The 12,740-nt window shown below is 47.9% G+C and overlaps 1 protein-coding gene across 4 annotated transcripts in view; it reads left to right on the forward strand.

The window, feature by feature from the left end:
* SOGA1 (suppressor of glucose, autophagy associated 1) overlaps positions 1-12,740 on the forward strand; it is a 72,330-nt gene that overhangs the window by 44,795 nt on the left and 14,795 nt on the right. For 2 of the 4 annotated variants that reach the window (XM_006929782.4, XM_006929781.4), the window contains 6 exons: positions 615-740; positions 1,955-2,185; positions 8,373-8,477; positions 9,421-9,588; positions 11,102-11,353; positions 12,567-12,638. In XM_006929782.4, coding sequence (XP_006929844.4) covers positions 615-740; positions 1,955-2,185; positions 8,373-8,477; positions 9,421-9,588; positions 11,102-11,353; positions 12,567-12,638 — 954 coding nt within the window. The remainder of the gene's footprint in view (positions 1-614; positions 741-1,954; positions 2,186-8,372; positions 8,478-9,420; positions 9,589-11,101; positions 11,354-12,566; positions 12,639-12,740) is intronic. The other 2 variants (XM_019826546.3, XM_045053653.1) reach the window with 2 other exon arrangements.

Consider the following 12,740-nt stretch of genomic DNA (forward strand, 5'->3'; position numbering starts at 1 on the left):
TTTTATTACATAGTCATTACAAGCAATGAATAACTATAGCAAAATCCCTAAGCAGCATTGCATAAAGATTTAAAAGAAGTCAGGATCCCAAGATTGTTACTTGGTTAACCGCTGTTCACATTGAGTATGTGTGTCTGTGTCCTTCCTGTTTTTCTGTGGAGGTATATATCTATCTTTTTGACTTTTTATTGAAGTATAACATACTAATGTACCTACAATAAAGGACAGTATCCTTACGTGTACAGTTGATTAGATTTTTACACGTGTGTAGACCTATTAACCACACATATTAATCCCCTTATCCGAGTTGTTTCTAAATTTTTGCAATTATAAACGAGACAGCGAACATTTTTGTGAATCAGGCTTAGCTTTCTCAGTATATTTTCCTCAAATGCATTTTGAAGAGAGAAATTATGAAGGTGAAATTATAATAATAGCTAGAATGATGTGCACTCTTTTGTTTGATCTTTATGACAGTCTCCTGCAGTAGGGACAGCCATTGTGCCTGATTCGTGCTCAGTGGTCAGCTCAGGTCCCGCTTAACTCTCGTTCTCTGACCGCAGCTTCTGTCCCCCTCCTGCTGTCTCCCTCTGTGTCCCTCACCCCTACCCCAGATCAAGGAGCTGCAGCTGGTGTTGGCTGAGGCCCATGACAGCCTCCGGGGCCTGCAAGAGCAGCTCTCCCAGGAACGGCAGCTACGGAAGGAGGAGGCCGACAACTTCAACCAGAAAATGGTCCAGGTGGGTGGCGTCCAGTGCCCCCGGCCCCCTGCACCAACTCCTCCTTCTCTTTTCTGAACTGAAGGCAGAAACCTTAGGGCTTCACGGGTCTTCAGAAGACAAAGGTATCGGGGAAACCTGAGTCCAGCCCTCACTGTACTTGATTGAGCTGTACTGGGCTGGAATCCTGGGCTTGTCATTGGTGGCCTGTGTGACCTCAGGCCAATCCTGTCTCCTCTCTGGGCCTCAGTTTCCCAACTATGAAATACTGCCCCCAGCAGAGCCAAAAACCTGTGGCAGAAAGGTGGTAGGTCTGGCTGGTAATTAAGGCAGATAGTCTTGCTAATAGAAAGCTAATAGAGGGGCGCCTGGGTGGCGCAGTCGGTTAAGCGTCCGACTTCAGCCAGGTCACGATCTCGCGGTCCGGGAGTTCGAGCCCCGCGTCAGGCTCTGGGCTGATGGCTCAGAGCCTGGAGCCTGTTTCCGATTCTGTGTCTCCCTCTCTCTCTGCCCCTCCCCCGTTCATGCTCTGTCTCTCTCTGTCCCAAAAATAAAATAAAACGTTGAAAAAAAATTAAAAAAAAAAAAAAAAAAAAGAAAGCTAATAGAAAGCTTAATAGAAATGTATAAGCCCTTACTGTATGTCAGGTCCATGCAATGCTCTTTTCACACATTATGTCCTTTAATCCTTGGGATTTCCCCTATGAGGTGTCCCAATTTTACAGATGAGGAGACTGATGACCAGGGAGCTGCAGCACGTTCCCAGGGCGAGATTCTAATCCAGGTCTCTGCCCGCTCTCAGTCATGACCTTGCATTCCTTCCTGGGGAGTTGCATATTCTCACTCCCGGCATGCCCTTTGGGTTCCACATGGGTCACCTCTTCCTGCCATCAAGGTTCACCTGCCCGGGTTCCTCATTAAATGTGAAGAGTTCCCATGAAACTTTGGCAGCCAATATGTGCTCATTATGTGATGTCATGGCTTTTATAGTGAGACAGAGTTGGGTTCAAATCTCGCTTCTCACTGATCTGTAACTGTGATTGCTGCTGCTTTTGAGTTTCTCTTCTCTGGGGTTTATCTTAACAGAATGAGCTGATAGTGGTGGAGCCCCTACCAGGGATCACCAACAGGCACCTCCCAAAGTTTGCTCTCTGTCTTTATCTGAGGCCTGGAATGGGATGGGGCAGAGCTGGGAAGACAGCCGTGGGGTGCTCATGCTCTCGCCCCCCTCCCAGCTGAAGGAGGACCAGCAGAGGGCACTCCTGAGGCGGGAGTTCGAGCTGCAGAGTCTGAGCCTCCAGCGGAGGCTGGAGCAGAAATTCTGGAGCCAGGAGAAGAACATGCTGGTGCAGGAGTCCCAACAATTCAAGCACAACTTTCTGCTGCTCTTCATGAAGCTCAGGTGGTTCCTCAAGCGTTGGCGGCAGGGCAAGATTTTACCCAGTGAGGGGGATGACTTCCTTGAGGTATGTATGGTTCCCCTGGGACTGGGACTAGAGCAGGGGTAGGATGGGGAAGATAGGTCTAGAGGGACACCCAGCTGGCAATGACACAGCCCTGAGGCTCATCTACAAGCCATCAGCTTTCAGGTTTCCATCCCTGCATTCATTCCCTCATTCAGCATCTGCTTGTTGAGAACCAGCCCTATACTGGGTCCTGTGGCAGGTGCTGGGGATATTGTGGTGAAGACAGACTTGCTCCTGCCTCACCAGGAGAAAGTCTCTTTGGGGGCTGGTAGATCTCTAACACCTCTTTAATATTTGTCCATTTCCCTTTTTAAGAAACCTCAGAGTCTTTATTTATTTCTTTTAATGTTTGTTTATTTTGAGAGAGGAGAGACAGAAAGAGAGAGAGAGAACACGAGCAGAGGAGGGGCCGAGAGAGAGGGAGAGAGAGAGAGAATCCCAAGCAGGCTCCACACTGTTAGCACAGAGCCCAACACGGGGCTCGATCCCACACTGTGAGATCATGACCTGAGCCAAAATCAAGAGTCGGATGCTCAACTGACTGAGCCACCCAGGCACCCCAACAAACCTCACAGTCTTTAGCAGGCAACAAGATCTAGGTAAATTTAATAATCTAGTTTCGCTACTATTGTATTATGTGCAAATATAGTATCTACTGCACATATTGTATATATTGCACACATCTTAAGTGTATAGCTGATGAAGTTTTGTTGTATACATCTGTATAGCCCCTACCCAGATCACACAGAGCACATTTCCAGTCCCCCAAAAGACTCCCTCCTGTTCTAGAACTCTTTTCATTTGGCACAACTGAAATCCTATACATACTAGACAAGAATTCCCTATAACCCTCTCCCCTGGTCCCTGGCAGCCACCATTCTACTTTCTGTCCCTGTGATTTCGTCCACTAAGTATCTCAAGAGGAAGCATGCAGTTTTTGTCTTTTTATGGCTGGCTTAGTTCACTGAGCATAACATCCTCAAGGTTCATCCACATTGTAGCATATTGCAGAATGTCCTTTCTTTTTAAGGCTGAATAATATTCCATTGTATATATGTATAAACCACATTTTGTTCAACTTTATTAAGGTATAATTGACACATAGAAGTTGTATATATATAAGGTGTACAACTTAATGTTTTGATATATGTATACATCATAACATGATCACCTCAGTCAAGCTAACTAACATGCCCATATCACTTCACATAGTTATACTTTCTTTACTTTCTTCTTTTTTTTTTTTTTTTTATGGTGAGAACACTTAAATGCTCTCTTAGTACAATACAGTACCATTATACAATACAGTGTCATTAACTGTAGTCATCATGCTGTACATAGATCTCCAGAACTTATTTATCCTGCATAACTGAAACTTTGTACCTTTTTTTTAAATGTTTATTTATTTTTGAGAGAGACAGAGAGATAGAGTATGAGCAGGAGAGGGGCAGAGACAGAGGGAGAGACAGAATCTGAAGCAGGCTCCAGGCTCTGAGCTGTCAGCCCTGAGCTCGATGCAGGGCTGAAACCCACGAACCATGAGTTCATGACCTGAGCTGAAGTGGGACGCTTAATCAGCTCAGCCACCTAGGCACCCCTGAAACTTTGTACCTTTTGACCAACATCTCCCCATCCACCCGCTTCCCTTCCCTTGGCAACTACTATTCTGCTTGCTGCTTGTATGAGTTTGGCTTTTCTTCCATTCCACATTTTTTTTTTTAATTTTTTTTTTAGCGTTTATTTATTTTTTGAGACAGAGAGAGACAGAGCATGAACGGGGAGGGTCAGAGAGAGGGAGACACAGAGTCTGAAACAGGCTCCAGGCTCTGAGCTGTCAGCACAGAGCCCGATGCGGGGCTTGAACTCACGGACCACGAGATCATGACCTGAGCCGAAGTCGGCCGCTCAACTGACTGAGCCACCCAGGCGCCCCATCTTCCATTCCACATTTAAGTGAGATCTTGCAGTATTTATCTTTCTGTATCTGACTTATTTCACTTAGCATAATGTCCACTAGATCCATCCATGTTGTCAAAAATGGCAAAATTTTCCTCTTTTATGGCTGAATAATATTCTATTGTGTGTATACACACACACACACACACACACACACACACGTTTTCTTTATCCATTCATTTGTGAACACTTATGTTTTTTCTGTATCTTGGCTATTGTGAATAATGCTGCAACGAACCTTGAGAGTATAGATTTCTCTTTGAGATCCAGATTTCGTTTCCTTTGGATATGTACCCAGAAATGGGATTGTTGGTTCATATGGTAGTTCTGTTTATAATATTTTTAGGAACGACCATGTTGGCTTTTTTTTTTTAAATGTTTATTTTTGAGAGAGAGAGAGAGAGAGAGAGAGCGCGCGCGCAAGCGCAAATGGGGGTGGGGGCAGAGAGCGAGGGAGACACAGAATCAGAAGCAGCCTCCGGACTCTGAGCTGTCAGCACAGAGCCTGGTATGGGGCTCAAACTCAGAACTGCGAGATCGTGACCTGAGCTGAGGCCAGACACTTAACCAACTGAGCCACCCAGGCATGTCCATATTGACTTTTTTTTTTTTTTAATTTTTTTTCAACGTTTTTTTAATTTATTTTTGGGACAGAGAGAGACAGAGCATGAACGGGGGAGGGGCAGAGAGAGAGGGAGACACAGAATCGGAAACAGGCTCCAGGCTCCGAGCCATCAGCCCAGAGCCTGATGCGGGGCTCGAACTCACGGACCGCGAGATCGTGACCTGGCTGAAGTCGGACGCTTAATCGACTGCGCCACCCAGGCGCCCCATATTGACTTATTTTTAACCACCATATTGATTTTATCTGAAGCCCAGTTTTGGCTGCTGAGTTAGATGCTCCCCCACACCCTACAAAATGAATTGGAGGCCACATAGCCTATATTTTAAGTCAATTTGTCTCAGGCAAATCCTCCATATTTGGTAAAAATCTTTCTAGTCATTTCCATGTGCTAGACTAACAAAGAGAAACAGAAAATTACTTTAGAAAAAACATAATAATGTGGGGCGCCTGGGTGGCTCAGTCGGTTAAGTGTCCGATTCTTGGTTTTGGCTCAGGTCATGATCTCACAGTTCATGGGATTGAGCCCCCTCATCAGGCTCTGTATTGATAGCGTAGAGCCTGCTTGGGATTCTGTCTCTCTGCCGCTCCCCCCTGCTTGCATTCACATGTTCTCTCTCTCAAAATAAATAAATAAGCATTAAAAAATAAAAAGAGAAATAAAATTTTAAAAAGGTAAGCATAGAAAATGAAATAATTTATGTACCTGTAATTAAGAGAAATACATACATTTACTGAAATAGACATAATTAATAAGATATAAACATAACTAGGGGAGCCTGGGTGGCTCTGTCAGTTAAGCGTCCAACTTCGGCTCAGGTCATGATCTCGCGGCTCGTGAGTTCGAGCCCCACATCTGACTCTGTGCTGATAGCACAGAGCCTGGAGCCCACTTCGAGTTCTGTGTCTCCCTCTCTCTCTGCCCCTCCCCCACTCACTCTGTCTCTCTTTCTCTCTCTCTCTCTCTCTCTCAAAAATAAATAAACATTAAAAAAATTTTTAAAAGGTACAAACATAACTACATACATTGTAAAAATAGATATATACACACGTATAAATATTATATGAAGTGCATGTGTAGAAATATGTATAAACATATGCATATAACTATATAAATAATAAACTTGATATACATTCATACCCTCAAAGAATATATATGTCCATTCTGTATAATGCAGAATTATACATGTGAATGATAAAAACCCACAGGTATTGAGTATGGTGTTCTGGGTACTGTGTTAACTACTTTAGGTGGATTATTGCATTTCATCTTTACAAATATGATATGATACAGAGATAATTATCATTAGATAAAGATCGTTGATTCCTTGCCTCAATTCTGAACTCCAGAAGCTCTGAGAGCTATGTTTTATTGTATCGAACTCAGTGGGAAAAGATGGGCCTGACATTCATTTGGCAGCAAAACCTTTATTTATCCAATTTCATGGTAATATTCATATGTTTATAGAGGAAACATCAGTGTGCTTGAGCATAGAGTGTTACACCAGACCCCACTGGGGCAGTTCATTTGTATAATATACAATGTAGGTACCACATTCTCTTTCTAAATCCCCTTTCATTCTGAATTCCAAGCACACCCAACCCCAAGGATTTTAGAGAAAGAATCGTGCACCTGTGTATACAGACAACCGAAGTCTGTATGTTTAGATACTCGTGACCAGCGACAGAATAAGGTGTTTGTTCAGGCAGGCCCTGCTCCCCCTCACATACTTGCAAGCCTCAGTGCCTGTCCTGACACTAGAAACCTTTCTTCATTTGGTTTCTAGGACATCACACTCTCTTGGGTTTCCTTCCACCTCACTCACTGGTTGTTCCTTCTCCATCTCCTTGGTTGGACCCTTCTTTTCTCCCTGACCTCTCTTTTTTTTTTCTTAAATTTTTTTTAATGTTTATTTATTTTTGAGACAGAGAGAGACAGAGCATGAATGGGGGAGGGGCAGAGAGAGAGGGAGACACAGAATCGGAAGCATGCTCCAGGCTCTGAGGCATCAGCCCAGAGCCTGACGCGGGGCTCGAACTCACAGACCGCGAGATCGTGACCTGAGCTGAAGTCGGACGCTCAACCGACTGAGCCACCCAGGCGCCCCTCTCCCTGACCTCTCTTAATGTCAGAGTCTCCAAGGCTCAGCCCTTGGGTCACATCTCTCCCTTACCTACACTTATTCCCTTGGGGAGCTTACCCAGGCACATGGCTTAAATGGCCTTTCTTGCACATTGTGAATCTATCCAGAATGTATTTATTTAGAGTTTGACCCAGCCACTCTACCCTCCCTCCCATCCCTCCCAGCTGAGCCACCGTCACTTCTTGCCTGGATTGTCACTGCAGCCTCCTACCTGGTTTCCCTGCTTCTGCCCTTGCAGTCTTCCACCAAGTATCTTGCATTTAGAAGGATACGAGCTGAGCATCTTGTATTCAGGTGGCATATATTTCGTGTGGATGGCATCCCCTGCAGTTTTGTGGAATGGGGTTCTGTTGCTGCAGTGATCTCATGAAACTGAAAGTCAGGTTGGCATCACTGCTCAGCTCACAGTCCTCCCCTGGCTCCCATTTTACCTAGAGCAGAAGCCAAAGTCCCTACAAGTCCCTGGCCTGGTCAGCCAGCCTTGTTCCCTGTACCTCTCTCACTTCCTCCCTGCCTCTCTTGCTTCCCTCAAACAAACATGTTCCTACCTCAGGGCCTTTACATTTGCTGTGCCCTTTCCCTAGAATTCCTAACCTGCAGGTGTTCACGTGGCTTATTCTTTTACCTCCTTCGGGGCGTTGCCCAAATATCCACATCTCTCTAAGGCCCTCCTTGACCCCCCACACGCACCACATCCCAAATCCTTTGCTTGTTCTCTTTCTCCATGGCATATCTCCATGTGACATTCCAAACATTTAATGACATTCATACATTTCACTTATTTGTTTGATTTCCTGCTACTGGAAATGAAAGGGCTTTTGTCTGTCTTGCTCACTGATATATTCCCAGCTCTGAACAAAGGGCCTGGCGCATGATAGGTATTCAATAAATATTTGTCGAATCAGTGAGTGGATACGTGAATGAATGATGGGTGAGCACCCCAGTCAGAAGCTGGCTTCCTTCTGCGTCATTCCCATCCTGAACCTAGTACCCTGGTCTCCTTGGCTGGCTCTGGACTTCTGCCCCAAATCCATCCACAGCAAACCAGGATGGCTCCCTCTGTCCACCCAAACCTTTGGTTGGCTTTATCTATAATTATGGGGGTGCCCATGGTCCTTTTATTGCACCCACAGGGCCTACCTTGACCCAGCCTGACAACATGGTTAATTCTGAGTAGCTCTCGGGGATGCGTCACGGCCCCTGAGCCAGAAGAGGTGGTAGAGAAGGCCACAACGGCCTGCGTTTCCAGCTGTGTGCTCTTAGGCCTAGGTGGTGAGCAATAGCCAAAGTTAAAATTTGGGAAATCGGTGTTGAACTAGAGTAGTTCATCCTGAACCATACACCACCCTTCTTTCTTCCTACCTGACTGTGTAAGACCCTTTCTATCGGGGCCGCTAGCCTGAATCCCTTCCCCCAACGGTGAGACTCCCAAGCATGATACCCTTCTACCCTCCGTTGAATGTAGGTAAATAGCATGAAGGAGCTGTACCTGCTAATGGAGGAAGAAGAATTAAATGCCCAGCATTCAGATAACAAGACCTGTACAGGGGACAGCTGGACCCAAAACACGGTGCGTTCCCAGCCTGTTCCCAGTCCTGTCCTGCCCATGGTTCGTCTATTTAGCGATCACTTCCTGCCACCTTCTCTGACCTGTCTTGCATGGGGTACTAAAGCTTCAGAGGATTATTGCCTGTTTACTGCCCCAGATGCTTAGTGCTATGGGGTTCATGAGTCATCCAGGGTAGTGACAGATGATGGACTGTGTGGTCACATGTAAGAGAGCAGTTAATTCTGTGTGGATCACAGAGAAGGGGTGATAGGTGGTGGGTTTTGAAAGATGAATGGGAGCTTGCATAATAGAGAAGGGAAAGGGCCCTTTTGGACTGAGAGAATTGTATGCGCAAAGGTGTGGCAGGGTATTCTGGGATTGGCTGAGGCTCAGGATGTACGTAGTGAAGGTAAGGACATCAAGTTGGGGGGTCATATGAAGAGAGGCCTTGTGGTCTGGAGTCAGGAACCGTCAAATCAAGCCATGGGGCAGAGAGAGCAATGGGGTCAGGCTCCCAGGTTCATACACAGTGAGTGTGGGTAGGTGGGAAACAGGTCATTGGCCCAGGAGAGAAGATTGGGACTGAGTCGGGCAGTCAGGAGGCTGCGTAGTTCGTATTTCCCATCTGGCCCATGATGGGTTAGACAAGCAGATCTTGGGCAAGGAGAAAGACTCAGGGCCTAGACTCTACAAAAGCTCAAAGAAGCCAAGGCCCACCTCACATTTAGGCTGAGCAATAATTGCTGTAGCCTCGGGGGTTTTTGTTTATGTGAGGCTGGGGAACATGTCAGGCCATGGCTGGGCTTGTCATGCCCATTTTATGGGTGAGATGACCTAGGGAGGTCATGCGGTTTGCTCGAGACCAGGTAGAGTCCTGGGCTGGACTCTGGGTGAGTGCTCCCAGCCCAGGCTCCCCTTCCCATGCCTTCGAAGCTCCTGACCCAGGCCTTGCCCCCATCTGCAGCCCAATGAGTATATCAAGACACTGGCTGACATGAAGGTGACGCTGAAGGAGCTGTGCTGGCTACTTCGGGATGAACGCCGTGGTCTGACTGAACTTCAGCAACAGTTTGCCAAGGCCAAGGCCACCTGGGAGACAGAGCGGGCAGAGTTGAAGAGCCATACTGCCCAGGTGAGTCCCCCACCTGTCAGAGACATTTCCCCCTTTGTTCCTCCCTCATCTAAACCCTCACAGCTGTCAGATCTAGGAGCATAGGAACCCCTACACTTCCTCTCGTGGCCCAGGGATGGCAAGATCATGGCTGGAATCATACAGCAAGGGTACCAGAAACACTGGAGCCTGGGATCATTGGGCCAGGGAAGGAATGAGAAGGACTGACACATGGGCTCGGGACATCATAGGCACCTCTGTTGCACCATGGGTTCACAAGTGAGGCCAGATGCTTAAATGCCTGTCTGCACCTGGTGACGGCCTTCACACATGGCTGGGCTTCTCCCTGATGTATTCATTCACTCCCACCTCTCCTCATAAGAATCCCCTTAATCCTTTGCTACCTGGCTTTGTTTTGCTTCCTCCCCACAAACTGGGGGACTCCCCTCCCCACAGCCCAGGGAGATCAAAGGAGCCTTAACCAGGAGCCCTGGAGCTGTGGTCTCTGTTGTGTGCCCGGAGGCAAGTTGTTGCCCTCCTGTGGTCTGAAAAGTGAGAGGGTGGGTTTCCTCCCACTCAGAGAGATTGTTGTGACCACCACCACCCCCACCCCCACCTGTCATGACTCTTCAGGTCCCAGCTTCCCCAAGCCTGTCCCTGCTGCAGGCTGCCTTCCTGGGCATCGTGGGCCCCTTGGGGGTGTGCACACTGATGATCTCTGCTGGACAAGTAATGAAACAAATACACAGGGGTTAAATTTCTTTCCCAAGATCATCCAGCTAATAGGCAGCAGACCTGACCTTTCTCCCAATTCTCTGTTCCTCCTGCCTTCTCATTACCATGACCCCAACCTTCTTCCCAGGGTTCACACACTTCTGGCTTCCCAGTGCCACCCTTCTTTCCTCCTAACCCTCCCTGCAGAGCTCACAGCTCCTGCCCTGTCTGCACATTTCACTGTTCCTGCTGACCCCCCACAACCCAGCCATTCCAAGTGCCCCTGCACACTGGGAAGTGGACCAGCCCCTATGGGGGTTAACATATGAGACCACAGCCTGGGGGACTTGGGGAACACTGATGCTTGAGGCTGCATATTTACCTCCTGCCACCCTGAGTCTTGGTGCCACGAAAGCCATCACTCTGGGCTGATTGCTGCACACATTCATTTTGTGATCCTGGGTGTGTGTCCCGCACTCACCATAAACCCAGACCAGTTGTGAGAGTTGATGAAATATGAGAAGCAATAACCAGGAACCTCTGCTGTTTTGTAGCTATGTGACCTGGGCCAGATAACCTCTTCGAACCTCTTTCTCCTCTCTATAATATCAAAAAAGGTAGTTGTCTTGTTGAGATTTCATGAGGATACTGAGACAATGCTTGGGAAGCACAGAGCTTAGCATGGAAAGAGCTCGCTGCAAGCCTTGATTGTGAGGAGGGCTTAGTTCTGAGTAGGTGGTCAGCAGGTGAGGGGTCTTCAGGGCAGAGAGGCAGGGTCTCCTGGTGCCAGACACCCAGTTTGCTCTTCCTTCTGCTGCAGATGGAGCTGAAGGCTGGCAAGGGGGCTGGGGAGCGGGCAGGGCCCGACTGGAAGGCAGCCCTACAGAGGGAGCGCGAGGAGCAGCAGCACCTGCTGGCGGAGTCCTACAGCGCTGTCATGGAGCTGACGAGGCAGCTGCAGATCAGCGAGCGCAACTGGAGCCAGGAGAAGCTGCAGCTGGTGGAGCGGCTTCAGGGTGAGAAGCAGCAGGTGGAGCAGCAGGTAAAGGAGCTGCAGAACCGCCTGAGCCAGGTGAGGCCCGTCCCAGCCCGAGCTGGCTCCAGCCACCGCGGGGACTCACTGTGGGAAAAGTCCGGGGCTAGGATCTCCTTCAGTTATAGCTGGATCCAGGTGCTCAGAGAGTGCGGAAGGCGCTAGGTCTATCCGTCTGACAGTCTCTCAGGCTTGCTTTCCTCTGTGCTTTATTCCTAAGCAAGCTGTCGCCAAATATGGTTACTGTTAGTTGTGTACTCATCTCTTTACAGCTTACCACTGGCAATAGAGAGTTTTCCTCTTCCATAAGGCTGATTGGCCAGTTGTAAGTCATGTGCCTACCCCTAGAGCCCTCCGAATTTGAGAAAGTTAGAGTCCTCTGACCAAAAGAGGGGGATGGGAAAAACCATCATTGGCCGTTGCGCCCCAGTACGGTGCACATCATGCACCCAGCTGCCACCTACCAGGCTGCTATGCGCCATTCTTTATTTTGACTTTTTCCTTTGTTTTACTTTTTATTTTAATTACATAAATCAGGACATCATCTTTATATAAGACCCAAATATTGCAAAATCATACGCCAACCCACTTCTTCCCTTTTTTGCTACTTAAATTTATGTTCACAGAGATCTTTTTTAAAAAAATCTTTATTTATTTATTTTAAATGTCTATTTATTTTGCGGGGAGGTGAGGGGCAGAGGGAGAGAGACAGAGAGAGAGAGAGAGAGAGAGAGAGAGAATCCCAAGCAGGCTGCATGCTGACAGTGGGGCTTGATCCCATGACCAAGATCTTTTTTCTTTTTTGAATCAGTGATGGAATCATAAGATACGTATGTTTATATTTGTTTGCCTCTTTCATAAAGAGCCGTTCACAGCAGAGTGTAGAGGTCAGTCTACTCATTCCATCTACCTGCTGCTTAGCATGCCCAGTTTGGAGCCCCCACTCTGACGTCATCCAGCTGGTGCTTAGCTGACCGAGCTGGTCCAGGAATTGCAGCATGAATTAGCGTAGCAGTGACAGCGGTTACCGTATAGAATGATGGGCTAAGGATGCCTGTAAATGGCTGCTCTCATGGCCATTTTCCAAATCCACCTTTTGGTGGCGCGGAGCCACTGCCCACTGGGAAGATGTCTCCTAGCCCTTGACTGGGTCCTCCGGGCTACAAGCAGAGCCTGCAGAGTGGCCTGCACAGAGCTAGGGCCCGCTCACCAGCTTTACCCGCCACTGACCACCCTCTTTACCCTTGCCCAGCTACAGAAGGCTGCTGACCCCTGGGTCCTGAAGCACTCAGACCTGGAGAAGCAGGACAACAGCTGGAAAGAGGTGAGGGGGTAGCAGGCCATCCATGTTCTCTTGGCTCCTGCCTCCACTGCGAAGCCCCTCGCATGTGGGAGAGGTGACAGGGACGATGCTAACTCTGTCTCA

The sequence above is a fragment of the Felis catus genome, chromosome A3, assembly GCF_018350175.1.
Source record: "Felis catus isolate Fca126 chromosome A3, F.catus_Fca126_mat1.0, whole genome shotgun sequence".
Lineage (NCBI taxonomy): Eukaryota > Metazoa > Chordata > Mammalia > Carnivora > Felidae > Felis > Felis catus.